Source organism: Vicia villosa, unplaced genomic scaffold (genome assembly GCF_029867415.1).
Source record: "Vicia villosa cultivar HV-30 ecotype Madison, WI unplaced genomic scaffold, Vvil1.0 ctg.000010F_1_1, whole genome shotgun sequence".
Taxonomy (NCBI): domain Eukaryota; kingdom Viridiplantae; phylum Streptophyta; class Magnoliopsida; order Fabales; family Fabaceae; genus Vicia; species Vicia villosa.
The window spans coordinates 956,254-971,365 of NW_026704940.1; the positions used below are offsets into that span (position 1 = coordinate 956,254).

The following is a 15,112-nucleotide window of genomic DNA, read 5'->3' on the forward strand; positions in this document are numbered from 1 at the left end:
GGTGCCCGTGTCACAGGACACGGCCCGTGTTGGCAGGCGCGAGCAATTTTTCCAATTTTCTATTTTTTAGGGCTCCGAGTTCATTAAGGGTAGAGTGGACTTTTCGCACGTTTTGAACTTGAATCAGCAGTACTAAAACCTAATTCTGAGAAGGATTGTGGATCTTGGATCATATTGGAGATTTTCTACGAAGGAGAGAAGAGCAATCAAGGGTTTGGAAAAGGGAGATCTTCAAGAGCGGAAGCAATTGAAGATTGAAGAAATCCTCATCTCTTGTAATGTTTACGATTACCTTTGTTGTTTTCTTAATTACTATGAGTAGCTAAACATCTTTATGGTAGGGGGATGTCCCTGAATTGCTAGTATGTAATGAATCGAATTACCGTTATTTTATGATTTTGAAGTTTTATGAGTTAAGTTTATATTCAAAGTGTCTAATGCTTTTATCTATTGGAAAATAGATTCTTGATTTACGGTTAACGTTAGGTCGGACAAACCACGTTAATGCTTTTTGAATTATAACACTATTAGTGAATCGCTTAGGAATAAGGGTTTAACTATTGTGATCATCCATTCTTGATTACATGAACATGGTTCGTGGTACAAAGTTAGGTTGTTAAGGAATTAAAACATAATTTATGTACCATATGATTTTCCGCTAAGGAATTAGGGAAAATAACTATTAAGAATTGTTACTTACTCATACAAACGAATCCTTCATGAAATAGCGGTCATACGAATTACAAGGCGGTTCATACATCTACCCTAGCATGTTTTCTCTTATTTTATTACAAAATCTCGTTTTTAAATATTGCTTATTTCAACTTAGTTTAATCTTTAACAAACCAATCAAAACAACCCCATGTGCTTTTTGTTCAATTGAATTACTGTCAAAACTTATATCGCCACAGCAGTCCTTGTGATCGATACTTGGATAACTTCCACTTTAATAACTACATCGGTAGAAAATAGTACACTTGCTATTTTTTCCGATCAGCAGGTGTGCGCTATAAGCGAGCTCGAGGCCGCGGTCGGGGCCAAGTGCTCGCGGCGTGAACGATCCCATCGCGAGCTGGGGTTCTGCCGTGCAGGTACTTCCGCGGAGGGTCTGCGTGTAAGGCCCGCCGCGTAGTCGGCTTTGCCTCCTGGTAGGGTTATCCGACTGAAGCTGTCGTGGAGCATACGCGCTTGTACCATGGCGCGAGTCCTCGCCCAGCTTTCCTCGTGTTCGTCACGAGCGGCCGGGTAGCGTTAGGTTGTTTCTAACTGTAGTAGCGTTTGAGTTTTTCAGCATTCCAAGGTCGAGCTAGTTTTTCGCCGAGAAGGTTCTCGAGGTAATACGCACCGTTTTCGGTTTTATCGTACACTCGGTATGGACCTTCCCAGTTTGGGGCTAGTTTGCCTTCGCGTGAGTCTTTCATGTTCCTACGGAGCACTAAGTCTCCGACTTCGAAGGAGCGCTTGATAACTTTGGTGTCATGTCTTAACGCTATTTGTTGTTTCAATTTCGCTTCTCGCAGGGAGGATCCTGTTCGGATCTCCTCGACCATGTCGAGCTCTTCTCTCATAGCTTCGTCGTTGAGTTCTTCCTCGAGAGGTGACTCAGTCCGACGATACGGTTCTCGGATCTCCACGGGGATCACGGCTTCGGTGCCATAGGTTAGCCTGAATGGTGTTTCGCCCGTGGTTGAATGTGGGGTCGTCCTGTATGCCCAGAGGACGCTGTGTAGCTCTTCGACCCAGGCTTTTTTCGCTTCGCCCAGTCTTCTCTTCAACCCACGAAGAATGACCCGGTTGGCGGCTTCAGCCTGTCCGTTGGTTTGGGGGTGCTCGACCGAAGTGAAGTGTTGCTTTGTCCCGAGTTTGGCCACGAATTCCTGGAATTTTCTGTCCGTGAACTGGGTGCCGTTGTCGGTTATTATCGCCTGTGGTACTCCGAATCGAGCGAGTATGTTCCTCTTGTAAAATCGGAGTACGTTTTGGGATGTGATTTTAGCGAGCGCTTCAGCTTCTATCCATTTTGTGAAGTAATCTACAGCGACCACCAGGTATTTGTTTTGGTAGGAGCCGACCGGGAAAGGTCCGAGGAGGTCCATTCCCCACGTAGAGAAAGGCCAAGGTGAGGAGAGAGATTTGAGCTCGTTTGGTGGTGCCAGGTGCATGTCGGCGTGACGCTGGCATTTGTCGCATTTCTTGACATACTCTTTGGCGTCCTGCTGCATGGTCGGCCAGTAATAGCCGGCTCTGAGGGCTTTCCTAGCTAGTGACCGTCCACCGAGGTGCTGGCCGTTGATTCCATCATGGAGCTCCTGGAGTACCTCTAGTGCTTGCGAGGCATCGATGCATTTAAGGAGGGGGATGGAGAAACCTCGTCGGTACAGCTTGTTTTCGAGGATAGTGTATGAGCACGCTCGTCTCTTAATTGTTGAGGCTTCTTTCGCGTCGGCGGGGAGCTCGTCTTTTGTGAGGAAGTTGCACACTGGGGTCATCCAGCACTGGTCGTCCCCGATAGCGAATATCTGTAGAGCTCGCGCGTTTTCGCCTACACTTGGCCTGGGCAGAATTTCTTGGATAACCGATTTGTTTCCCCCTTTCTTTCTCGTGCTCGCAAGTTTGGACAGTATGTTGGCGCGCGAGTTGTGTTCTCGGGGGATATGCTCGACTTCTGCTTTGGCGAATTTTTTCATCTTATCTCTGACGAGCGCGAGATATTCGGCGAGTACGTCGTTTTTGGCCTGGTATTCGCCGCTGATATGAGATGCGACGAGTTGGGAATCAGTGTAGATCTTGGCCTCTCGTGCCCCTATGTCCTCGGCGAGTCTCAGTCCCGCGAGGAGGGCTTCATACTCGGCCTGGTTGTTCGACGTGTTGAAGGAGAGGACTAAAGATACTTCTATGATAAGACCTTCGCCGTTTTCCAAGATAATGCCTGCCCCGCTGCCCGAGCTGCTTGAGGCGCCATCTACGTAGATGGTCCACTTGTCTTTAGTTGTGTTGGGTGAGTCGGCGATAGAGGTCATCTCAGCTACGAAGTCCGCTAGCGCCTGAGCTTTTAACGCCTTCATGCTCTCATACTGTACGTCGAATTCCGAAAGCTCGAGGGACCATCTTAACATTCTGCCGGCCAAGTCTGGTCGGCTGAGGAGTTGTTTGATGGGTTGATCCGTCCGAACGAAGATTGTGTGAGCGAGGAAGTAGTATCGTAGCCTCCTGGCCGCTATTACTAGGGCCATGGCGACTTTCTCGATCTGTTGGTATCGTACCTCGGGTCCCTGTAGGGCTTTGCTGGTAAAATACACAGGTTTTTGCCCGTCTACGGTTTCTCGGATCAAAGCCGCGCTGACTGCCTCGTTTGAGACGGCCAGGTAAAGGTACAAAGGCTCGTTGTCGTCGGGTCGAGAAAGGACGGACGGCGAGGAAAGTATTTGCTTGAGGTGTGCCAGTGCTTGCTCGCACTCCTCGGACCACTCAAAGGCTGCTTCTTTGCGTAGCAGTTTAAAGAAAGGGAGGGCGTGCTGGGCGGATTTCGCGACGAAACGTGATAGCGCAGTGAGCATCCCGTTTAATACTTGGATGGATTTTTTATTGTTGGGAGTAGGGAGTTCAGAGAATGCTCGGCATTTATCTGGGTTGGCTTCTATTCCTCGTTCGGTCTGATAGAAACCGAGGAATTTTCCTGCCCGGACGCCGAAGGTGCATTTCTCTGGGTTGAAGCGCATCTTGCAGGATCTGGCCTGCTCGAACACGCGCTCGAGATGGGAGGTGTGGTCGGTGTCTTCTCGAGATTTGACGATCATATCGTCCATGTATACCTCGAGGGTGTCGCCGATCTCCCCCCGAAACACTTTGTTCATCATCCGTTGATATGTGGATCCCGCGTTTTTGAGGCCGAAGGGCATTACGTTGTAGTAATAGTTGCCCGACTCGGTCATAAACGCCGTGTACTGCTTGTCGCTCCTCGCCATGGGGATCTGGTTGTAACCTGAATAAGCATCCATAAAAGACAATAGTTTATAGCCGGCCGAGTTGTCGACCAGTCTATCAATGTTTGGTAAAGGATAGGCGTCTTTTGGACATGTCCGGTTAACATCAGTATAATCAACACACATTCTCCATTTTCCATTAGATTTCTTAACAAGTACAACGTTTGAGAGCCAAGTTGAATACTTGGCCTCGGAAATAAAATTTGCCTCTAGGAGGTCTTTTACTGCTTTCTCGGCAGCCTCCGCTTTCTCGGGAGACTGCCGACGCCTACGTTGAACTACGACCTTTGCGGCTGGATTGATGGAGAGGTGGTGGCAGGCGACCTCAGGGTCGAGTCCGGGCATTTCCGCGGCGCTCCAGGCGAACAGATCAGCATTGGCTCGAAGGCAGGCTATGAGCTGCTTCCTCGGAAGGTCTGGGATCCCTTTACCGATTTTCACTGCTTTGTCAGGGTTTTCGCCCAAGGGGACCAGCTCGAAATCTCCGTCCGGAACTGGTCGGAAGGGGTGAGGTGACTTCGACCTCGTCTCTTCCCCAGTCTTTAGTTCTTCCTCTGCAAACCGGGCATCCAGGTCGACTGAGCTGACGTTGGTTGTCTGATGCTGGTTTCCTCGAGGATGCTTGTCTTCGGCCCTTGGCTTTTTGTTGGAGCTGGTCGGCGGAGCGATCAGTTCTAATCCTTTGACGGAGGCGTCGAAGATTCTTCTGGCTGCTTCAATATCGGCGTTGATAGTGGCCACTCGTCCTGTCCTCGTGTAGAACTTCATCTTCAGGTGGACAGTGGAGGGTACGGCGGTCAGTTCGGCCAGAGTGGGGCGTCCGATGATGCAGTTGTACAGGGTTTTACAGTCGATCACCAAGAACCTGGTTTTGACTTGCCTAGAAGCCTCCCCTTCTCCGAAGGTGACAATCAGCTCGACGTAACCCCATGGTTTAGTGGTAGCTCCGTTGAAGCCTTGAGGGTCTGAACCCACGTAGGGAGTGAGGTGTGAGTCGTCCAGCTGGAGTGTCCGGAAGAGATGGGAGTACATGATGTCGACCGAGCTGCCTTCATCGACTAGGACCCGTCGAACATCGAAGTTCGCCATTCTTGCTCGGACGAGCAGAGGAATTGTGGCGTTTGGAGCTCCACCGGGTAGTTCTTCCAGGTAGAAGGTGATTGGTTCAGATTTCCCTCGGAACTTTCTCAGTGTAGGGCCGAGGTCTGCGTTGGCGCTGAGCAGCTCATCGAACTTTCTCTTCACTGAACTGATGGTGAGGGAGCCCGGATCTCCGCCGTTGGAGACGACCATGGTGAATGGGAATCCTTCCCATTTGCTGAGTGCGGCAGGTGCCCCGACCGATGGTATGAAATCTTCAGGTCGGGTCACTGACAGGGCTACTTGTAGGGGCCTGTTGTCCGGCGAATTCCCTTCGTCGGAGTTTCTGTGGTCGTCCCTTCGGGAAGGTTCCCCTTTCTGTGTGTATTTTGAAAGGCGACCTTCCTTGATTAGTGTTTCAATAGCGTCCTTAAGGTGAATGCAATCCTCGGTCATGTGTCCATGGCTCCTGTGGTATTTGCAGTACTTGGACTTGTCGGTTCCTGGCCTCGCGGGGTTTGACTTCGGGGGTCTGATGTTCGACTTTTTGAAGTCAGTGTTTTGGCATTCGGCTAGGATCCTTTCCCGTGAGGCGTTTAGCGGGGTATATTCGTTGAAACGACCAGAAGGTCCCCGGCGTTCTTTGATGTCGAGAGACCTGTCGTCTTTCCTTCTGTCGTGCCCGCGCCTCGAAGTTGAGGGCTCATGGTTTGAACTGCGAGCGGCGTCGTTGTCTCGTGACGCTCTCGTGGTAGCAGCTTCTGCTTCCTCATATCTGATGAAGGCCTGAGCCTTGCGAAGGAGGGCGTTCATGGAGTGGACTTCTTCAATCTTGATGGCCTTTTTGAAGTCGCTTCCGGGGAGGAGCCCTCGTTCGAGTAGGTACCTCTTCATGTAGTCCGCGGTCTGCACTTGGACAGCTTGTTTGTTGAACCTGTCGAGGTAGTCTCTCAAAGATTCGTTGGTACCTTGGATTACTGCCTCAAGATTTGCTTCTGATTTTGGTTGCCGACGAGACGCGGTGAAGTGGCTTAGGAAAAGATCCTTCAGTTCAGTCCAGGAGTGGATGGAGTTAGGGGGCAGATTCCTGTACCAGTTCATCGCGCCTTTCCTTAGCGTGGTCGGAAAGATGCGGCATTTGATGGATCCTCGTACCACATGGTAGTCCATGACAGCTTCGATGCTCCTTATGTGGTCATCGGGGTCGGTGGTCCCGTCATAGTGGTCCAGGGCTGGTGGTTTTCCCATCCCCCGGGGGAGACGAACACGCCGGATTTGCTCGGACAAGGGACTGCGGAAATCTTCTTCGTCGCTAGGCTCAGGGGAGTTTGAATGTCTGCCCCGCTGGGATTTAGTGCGTGCTTTGCCCGAGATTTTGCGGTTGTCTTTTGGAGAATGCTCGCGGGCTTTCTGCACGGTTTTGGAGGGGCCTCGATGCTCCTGCTCGGGTGAGAGACTCTTGGCTTCAGTGGTTTCAGGTTTCTGATTCTTCCGAGTCTTTCGAGGTGGAGAGCGGGAATAAGACGGCTGGCGCCGGTTTCTTCTCGAGGGGGAGCGAGACCTAGATGGACTGCGCTTGCGATTTCTCCTCGGAGGAGACCGCGAAGAGGAATAGGAACGTGACCGATGGCGTCTCCGTTGGGGGGAGCGATATCGTCGCGTCCTTTCCAGGTCGTGGATGCGGTCGCCCTGCAGTCGGATGAGGCGGTTGGTTTTCTGCAGCTCCTTGAGTAGGAGGATGGCGGTTGGATCAGCGCCCTCGGGAATGTTGATCTGTTCCTCCTCGTCTGGGCTACGGCTTCTTCGTCTGCCAGAGGTGTGGGTGAATGAGGAAGCGGGTTGCCCGTCTCGGGTATCAGTTTCATTCACCACTTGGAGCTGGTCTGGTTCAGTCTGGGGCCGGGTCTGCCCGTCTTCCCCGTTCTGAACTTGTCCTTCAGGATGGGTTTGTTCGACGTTCTGGACTTGTTGAAGGCCGTGCACATGTTGAATGTGCTGAATCTGTTGCCTCTGTCCGGCAAAAGCACGTTCTTGCCGACGGCGATTCGTCAGTTCGCGGCTGGAATCTTCAATCAGTTGTTCCAGGACGAAGGGATCAGGACTAGGTATGTTGTTGTTGGCCATGACGATGGTGAAAGGTTATGCTTTGATCTTTGTTAAAGAAGGGGGAGCAAGGTTCCCACAGACGGCGCCACTGATCGTACCTGATCAGGAGAATCGTCAAGGCGCAATATCTGGCTTGAAGAGCAAGATGGGGGGGGGGGGGGTACCTGCAAGGTTCTCCGATGCTTAAGTCAGTAGCTATCAGAGAATGAGGTTTAGAGTTAAGAATAGAATACCTTACCCTCTAGTGAAAGAGGGTATTTATAGCCCCCAGTGCTGGGCCAAGGTTCCCTAATTGGGCCAAATCCAACTGGAGGCCCACGTGCTAGGGAACTGCCAGAACGTCCCATGCTAGGGCTGAGTCAGCAGGAGACTCACGTTCCGGATGATCATAGCGTAGGGTTCGGAGGTGGTTGACCGAATCCCTCGCTGCGTGACGCGTGGTCTTCGTGCGTGGATAACTCCTTGACGGTTATCCAGTAAGTGGGCCCAAAGGTTTGGGCCTGCTCGGCCAGAGTCTTCGCGAAGGGCAGCCCTTATCTGTTGTCCAGTAATTGGGCCCAAGGGAATTGGGCCTGCTCGGCTGGTAACAAGGGTTGGGCCTGCTCGGCCCAGACCAGAACACCACTGATAACAAAAGAATAAACATATTTCTTTTCATGTTATATATATTTACCTGTCTAAATGTCAATACACGGTAGTGGTACAACACATACTTGTATCTAAATTTCAATTTACTCTAAAATGTCACATAAATATAACTTGCCAAGTAACAATTCATTGGCATAATCAACATGATGTTGTGGCTGCAAAGAACAAGTTACATAAGCTATGGGAGAATCATTCACCCTCTGATCATCTTTTTACACTTTCTTTGCTTGCAACAAAACTAGGTGCATGCAGGCGTGCTCCGTGTACAAAAAAGAAAAAGCTCGCCCGAAGGAACATTGGAATCATGGCAATGGCTCCAACTGAGTTCATCATAAATTTTAGTCTGATCTTGGTCTATTTGCACCGTTTTTATTGCTGCCGTATAATGGTAATAGCCATCGCGATCCATGTTTCCTTTTCGCACAACACCGCCAATATAGAATGAAAATAGATAGTATTGCACAAAGTGGAATAGCCCATCTGCAGGTTCAACAATTAGAAGAAAATTCCAACATCAAAATTCCATGAAATCTTGTTATTTGATAGGTAGTACGAAAAAAGAGATGATGAATCACCTGTCAAGATCGAGGACAGGGCTGTAAACAAGAGTTTCCCAAGATGCAACTATAAAATGCCAAACAGGGTTGTAGTAAAGTGACTCTGCTGACCAAAACAATCTTGTGTAGGTTTCCAGAAATATAAAAAGTAACCATCCTCCGATTTCAACCAAAATGAACTTGATAATAAACCGGCCAAGCACAACCGTTACCAAGGAGAAAGCCACCAACCAATTGAAAAGCCTGTGGTTGTACTCCTTAATAAATAGAGACTTAGACTTTCCCAACATCTGCAGATCCGTTCGTTACATTAAGGTATGTGGCAAATCAAGCAAAACTATTAACTAGAATAATTCAGTCGCATGTACTAGATAGAGTAAAGAAAATACTATGCCTGACCTTTGCCATGCGTCCATCGTAGTTTGCTTTTGAAGGTCCAACACATTCAAGCTCAAAAGTATGATTGCATTTCTCTAGACCTGCATTAAATTTTGCCATTGAAGGAAGCTTGAGAACTTGAAGCTGATCCATTATGTCCTCACATTTGGTGTACAGTGCCTCGCAAAGCTTTGAAGATTTATACTCATTTTGTAAAATGACATTCTTATATACCTGCATAATTATCCTTAGGTAAATACAACTTTTTCCATATTAAATATAAGCTTGAAATCATCAGATTCAAATTCAAAGACCAAAAGCTAGTTATTAAGACATCGAAGTTTTGAAGCTTTGGTATTCATGAATCCTTCATAGGTGAAGCTTTGTGATTTGAATAAAGCCAATAAGCCAATATCATTTTGCAAACTTCTATTACACTATAATGAATATTAAAGCAAGACCTTGTCTATTTCTTCATCTAGTTGTGTGACTGATTTCTTAGCATGGTGACGGCCAAAATGTTGTTGATCGAATGCTTGCATAGCTTCACCTCTAACTATATCATGGGACGATCGTAGAGATTCTTCTGAAAGAGGTAGAGCCAACGTTGCTATCTTTCCACTATATAACTTGAGACATCTTTCAAGAATATCCTTGTTGAAAATCTCCACAAGGGAACCTGTTGATGGAATCTCTCCCTTGTTCAAGGCTTCAAGTATCTAAATATAAAAAATAGAGCTTTTTTTATGGAAATATACAAGATAAATTCACACAATTCTAAAAGCTTTATTTTATATTAAGCTATAATGACTTTTATTATTTCCATTCAATAGAACGTAAAAACCAAGTACCTGCTTCAGGAAGGAAACAAACTCTTTCCCATTTAGAGATTTTCCCTGTACAATCTTTGGACGGATTATGCTAGAAACAAGCTCTTTTAGTTTATCTCTTTTCTTCACATATGATGGATCAAGGTCCTCGTCCTTCAAGTCACAAAGCTTTGTCCGCTGAAGATGTGGCTGTTCAAAAACCAATTTTAAGAATCAGTTAACTTTCTTCACAATCAAAAAATTCAAAGATCTTTTTCGTTGGAGATGGATTAGTTATCATGTTTAGCACAAGCCAAGTGCAGGTACAAATAGGACCATGATTTTTAAGTTCTACTGATTGTGAAAATGGATATGAATGATAGGTTTTTAAAAGACGTGGGGAAGACACGTACTTGTGGCAAGCTAAAGGCCGTACTGTTGTCACCCATTATAGCCAATGAATCCCGGATTTGATTGATCTGATGATGTAAACTTTCAGTATAAACATTCAATTACAAACTAGTAATATTTTTAGTTATAATTGGAAATTGAATTCCAGAAGAGAAAATACCATATCAATATTTCTGTCTCCTGCAAGTTAAAAATAAACAAAGCATACCATTAATAACGCTTCAGAAAACATTAAAACTAATTTTATCAATATATATTTTTCGTGATAGTTAAAATCAATGATACTCACTATCAATATTGGGGACTTGTCGAAGAGCTTCGTCCACCATTTGTTGTACTGATTTCCCTTCTGCAGGAAATTAAGGAAAATGTTAGCGTCCAATAGAGTGCACGTGATGGACAAGGGTATGTATCAGAAGAGATACATTGCCAATTATTCATGAATTATCTAACTTACGCAGAAAATCGCGTTGGATAAGCCACAAGAGCTTAGCAGGTTCGAATGCAACATCCTGACCCTATAAAAGCCAGCAATAGAAAAATGAATCAAATTAACAATGAAAAAAGTTTGTGAAATAAATTGATTAGAGGAATGAGGACAGTACTAAAGCATGTGGACTACCTTCACTCTATTCCAACACGCAGAGGTTGCAAGTTATAAGTATTGGAGTTGCAATATTAAACAAACAAGTTAGCAACCACAATTTGCTCAAAAAATGATCATAGAGCATAATTAAAAATGATGAGAAATAAGTTAATAATCTGAATGAAAACAACAAATTAAAAGTTCATCAAGATGCAAACCTTCCGTAAAATTCTTCTGCAAGCTCGACCGCAAAAGAGAGTCTAGAGATGTCCGCTTCGCGTATCTTAGTACACAAAGAAGAAAACATTTTAGCATGGCCTAAAAAATTTAAAACCAGCTCATCACTGAAACTTGGAGTTATCAGTTATGTTCTTTCTAATTGTTAATGTGCAAAAAGGACCTTTTTTTTTTTACATTTCGATCTAACATTACATCAACATAAAGAGCATGAATTTCTGAGGTTATGATGACTAACCGTCTCGGGCAGATTATAGATAAGCACAGAACTTATTACAGTTGCCAGAGCGAATATCCTGCAAAAGAAAAACACAAGAAATGGCTAATTGATGAATAGCATGTGATACAAACATAAAATACAGTATATAATATCAGTAAACAATTACCGATCATCATATACATTCGACTTCCCGATGCTTTCGAAACCTTCCGTATCTATGTAAAAGACAGAAGTTTTTACTCCATCAATTTCCAAGTCTATAGGGGTTCCCCAAATCCATATTCCTGCATGACATGACCAAATGAGATTAAAGATAGATTAAGAAAGATTATATCAAACTCCAACTTAGCATAACAATGAGAAAAATGACAAACTCCATCCACCTTTTGTCTTCGTGTCACGCATGTGCCCCACACCAAACCCTAACAAAGCAAGCTTACATTAAATTTTTAAAACATGTCAAATTACAACTGCAAAATTTTCCTAAAAATTACATATGATAAGAGTAAATTCTAGTAGTATAAAAGATGCACCTTCATAACAAGAAAGAGAGAGAAGTTGATTAAGCAAAAAAGACTTTCCAGAGCGGTAAGGTCCAATTACCTGATAAAAATAACAGTAAGAAATCGCACAGTAAAAAAAAATCATAAAATGATAAAAGTAGAGCCCAGATGGTAAACAAGTAATAAACAACATTTATTCAAATTCAATACATCACGAGCTTCCGTTTTGAATCTCAGCAACATTATCAGATATGCAACCATCCGTTATAATTTTACGAACAAGTTTTCAAATGTTTACGAACAAATAACAAAGAATGGTCATATATCAATTAGCAACAAACCCAGGGAAATAATGTTATTTAACATAATATTAGCCGAAAACTGCATCAACAAACTAGTCCACCAAACACCATTAAGTGTTAAGAAAATTCACATTAAATAAAAGGTTAAATTCAGGAAACCAGAGGATGTTTATAGCTGCAGTCAAACTTACAGCCACAGATGCAATGGGGTTTGTTATTTTCTCGATAGCCTCCAAGCCTTCCGGTGAGAGACGAAGTTTTGTATGACCAGGATCGGGTTCAACAATGGGAAAACTGTACACAAAAATTGGACAATGATTAAGGTCTAATTTGTTGAGAACAAAAGAAACTCGATCATAAAATATCCAATAGGTGATAAAACAAGAACAAGGAGTGTAACAGAAGCACCGTAAAAGAAGTTGGTAATCATCATCACAAATCAAAAACAATGATAACAAAGAAAAATTTGCGGTCCCAAAACACTGAATTGGCAAAAGAACACAAATCCAAAAGGCATGTTATATATTATTTTCAGTACCACCAAACTTAACAACAATTTCTCACGACATCTACATACAACCTGAGAAAAATTATCACTTGAATGTTCTGTTATTGCAGTGTGCTTCCCATTTTGTTTATATTGTGGAGGGTGAATTATATGGCTCATGTTCTAACATGATAAGTTTTTTTTTTTTTTTGTGTAAGTCGGGTATCCTCTACACGCAACTGCAGAGACTAATCTCTCGAGCCAGATAGGACCACAATAGGCAGCAAAACTCTCCATCAAAAGATTTAACACTGATGCGTGCCTAGAACTGGGTTTAAACCCATGACCTTGGTTAAGCTGGAAGAGACTCTGACCATCTCATCCAAGTGCTCTTGTCTCTAACATGATTAGCTCAAAACTAACAAGATTAATTTACATATGCTTAGCTCAAAATTAACATTATTAGTTTTGAGCTAAGATATGTAAATTATTGTGCACGCCTGCAAAACTATTCTAGTATATGAAAATCCCACCATACCATCTTCACTCTTACTACTGAAATGGAAATTCCTATTTCCTAATTCTTTTTTATATGATCTTCCTTTTCCTAATTGACAAAAGAAAAGTCAATATCTTGGCAAAAAATCCAAAAAAAACTCTAACAAGAATGAAAACTAAAAAAGTTTGTACAAACTGCTAAAGTAATCTTCTTCACAAATTAGAACATCGAATTAATGACGACTGATAAATAACCATTCATCCCCAATTCTACAAACCACGTCCATTTATTACCATTTATACATACAAGAGCAAACAATCCACTAAGCTCAAACAGTAGCTACCATACATGTAATAATAATTACATAAAAAGAAAACGGAAAACTAGCTCAAACAACCCATAAGCACCATTGTTCTAAATACAAAACTAGCTCATATGTTGGTTTGAAAGTCATAGTCAACATGTAAATCCATCTCTCCACATCTAAAACTGAATTTTCTGTTCAAACTATCTCAAGTGGGACAAAATGGAAAAGTGAATCTCACGTCAAAAAGTTTTAACTAATGAAACAAAAAATCAAATAAAAGTGAACAGTAACCAGATCTCATAAAAAACACATTACAAACAGAAACAGAAGGTAAAAGAAAAGACTCACGGTTGATGAAAATTGACAATAGTTGATGAAGAGGCACTTGAAAAGATAAACAGAAGAAGAAACAGAAATGAGAAAACAGTGTTATTGTTATCGTCCATGAGAAGAGTCAATGCCGTTGAATTGAGAATCGATGGAAACGGGGGTTATTGCTATTGTTATTGTTGATGATGAAGCAATGTCAATGGAGAATCAATCATGCGAAGGTTGAATTGAATTGAATTTAGTGAAAAGATGGAAGTTGAAAGAAAGGAAGATGAAATCGGGTTGGATCTGAAACGACAAGTCTTCGATTTCGATCCTTGTCCGAGCGCCTGGGTAACCTTGTCTGGCTAATGTTAGAAAAACACCACGGTAATTCATTTGTTCACGTTATTGTCTTTTTTTTTTTACTACTTGTCTATTTCATTTAATTTTTATTATTATTGATATTGATGTTTTTGTTACAAATATTTATTATTTATTTTGTTTGATTTCTTATGTGTAGTTGGAATTTTTTTAGTATAAAAAATTGTCTAGTGGGAGGGTTTTTGGATAGCTTCAAATGACTTTTGTTAGTATAGTTGGTTCTATTTTTGCAATTGTAAATATTGATTTTAGAGTTTAATTTATATACACTGACAGTGTAAAATTATTTTACACTGTCATCCAATAGAAAACTAACAAATTGTCTTGTCATTAAAAGAATTTTTAATTTAAAGTGTGATTTATTCTGATACAAGGTTGTGATTGGTTGACAGTGTAAAATAATTTTACACTGTCAGTGTATGAACCTTTTTCTCTTGATTTTAAATATATATAATTGATTTTAATATGTTTTGATATTTTTGAGTTTAATTGATCTTTTATTTAGAATTGATTCTAATCAAAGTTATAGTTTTTAATTTTAAAATTTATTTTATTAAAATATTTGATTTAATATTTATATTTAAAATATTATTCTATTGTTTTTTAAAATTATTCATTTATAAATATCAACAACTTATTTATTAATACATAAATAAAAATAAATATTAACATCACAAAAGATTATTATGTCAATATACATTTTATTTAATTATATTAATTATCTACTAAGTAAGAAAAACTTATTTATTAGTAACTAAATAAAATAATAAAGTTAATTATAATTTAATTAAACATAAATAATATATTTAATTAATTAACATGATTTCAATTTGAATGAATTTTGGATGATTCATTTTAAATTAAAGAAAATTATATTTGGTTTAATATAGAAAAAAATTTTAACTAATTTTATTTTTCGCGTTTTAGAATTTTTATATTAAATCTTTTAGATTGACTTTTCTTTTAAAAATATATCATATTATTTTATCTATATTTATATATGATTAAGGTAAACATTGATTTGTTTCGTTCTGAAAATAATTTTTTAATTTTATATATTATTTATACATTTTATTATATTTTTAAAATATTCACATAAATTTCGTATATAAAATTTTATTTTGAGAGATACGGCAAATAAAGAGTTAATATATATATATATATATATATATATATATATATATATATATATATATATATATATATATATATATATATATATATAGTTTTTAATTGCCATGCACTATCAGTGTAAAACTTTTTACACTATCAATGCATCACAACCACTCAATTATATTATTTTTTA

General features: G+C 41.6%; 1 protein-coding gene across 1 annotated transcript; it reads right to left on the reverse strand.

Annotated features, from left to right (window-relative positions):
• Positions 1-7,816: 7,816 nt before the first annotated feature.
• On the reverse strand, positions 7,817-13,816 carry LOC131621693 (uncharacterized). Its single transcript, XM_058892727.1, has 17 exons — positions 13,462-13,816; positions 12,012-12,114; positions 11,549-11,618; positions 11,399-11,437; positions 11,182-11,299; positions 11,034-11,091; positions 10,777-10,841; positions 10,595-10,601; positions 10,430-10,490; positions 10,262-10,321; positions 10,133-10,152; positions 9,975-10,040; positions 9,604-9,771; positions 9,214-9,471; positions 8,774-8,986; positions 8,393-8,664; positions 7,817-8,297 (listed from the first exon to the last, which is right to left on the reverse strand). The coding sequence occupies exons 1-17, from the start codon at positions 13,557-13,559 to the stop codon at positions 8,156-8,158; spliced, it is 1,818 nt and encodes a 605-aa protein (XP_058748710.1). The 5' UTR covers positions 13,560-13,816; the 3' UTR covers positions 7,817-8,155.
• Between the last annotated feature and the right edge of the window lie 1,296 nt (positions 13,817-15,112).

Excerpts from the sequence above, each read along its gene's own strand:
- LOC131621693 (XM_058892727.1), bottom strand. The coding sequence starts at position 13,559 with ATGGACGATAACAATAACACTGTTTTCTCATTTCTGTTTCTTCTTCTG. Across the intron at positions 11,619-12,011 it reads ACCCCATTGCATCTGTGGCT|GTAATTGGACCTTACCGCTC; the intron begins GTAAGTTTGACT and ends TATTTTTATCAG. Across the intron at positions 11,438-11,548 it reads CTCTCTTTCTTGTTATGAAG|GGTTTGGTGTGGGGCACATG; the intron begins GTGCATCTTTTA and ends TTGCTTTGTTAG.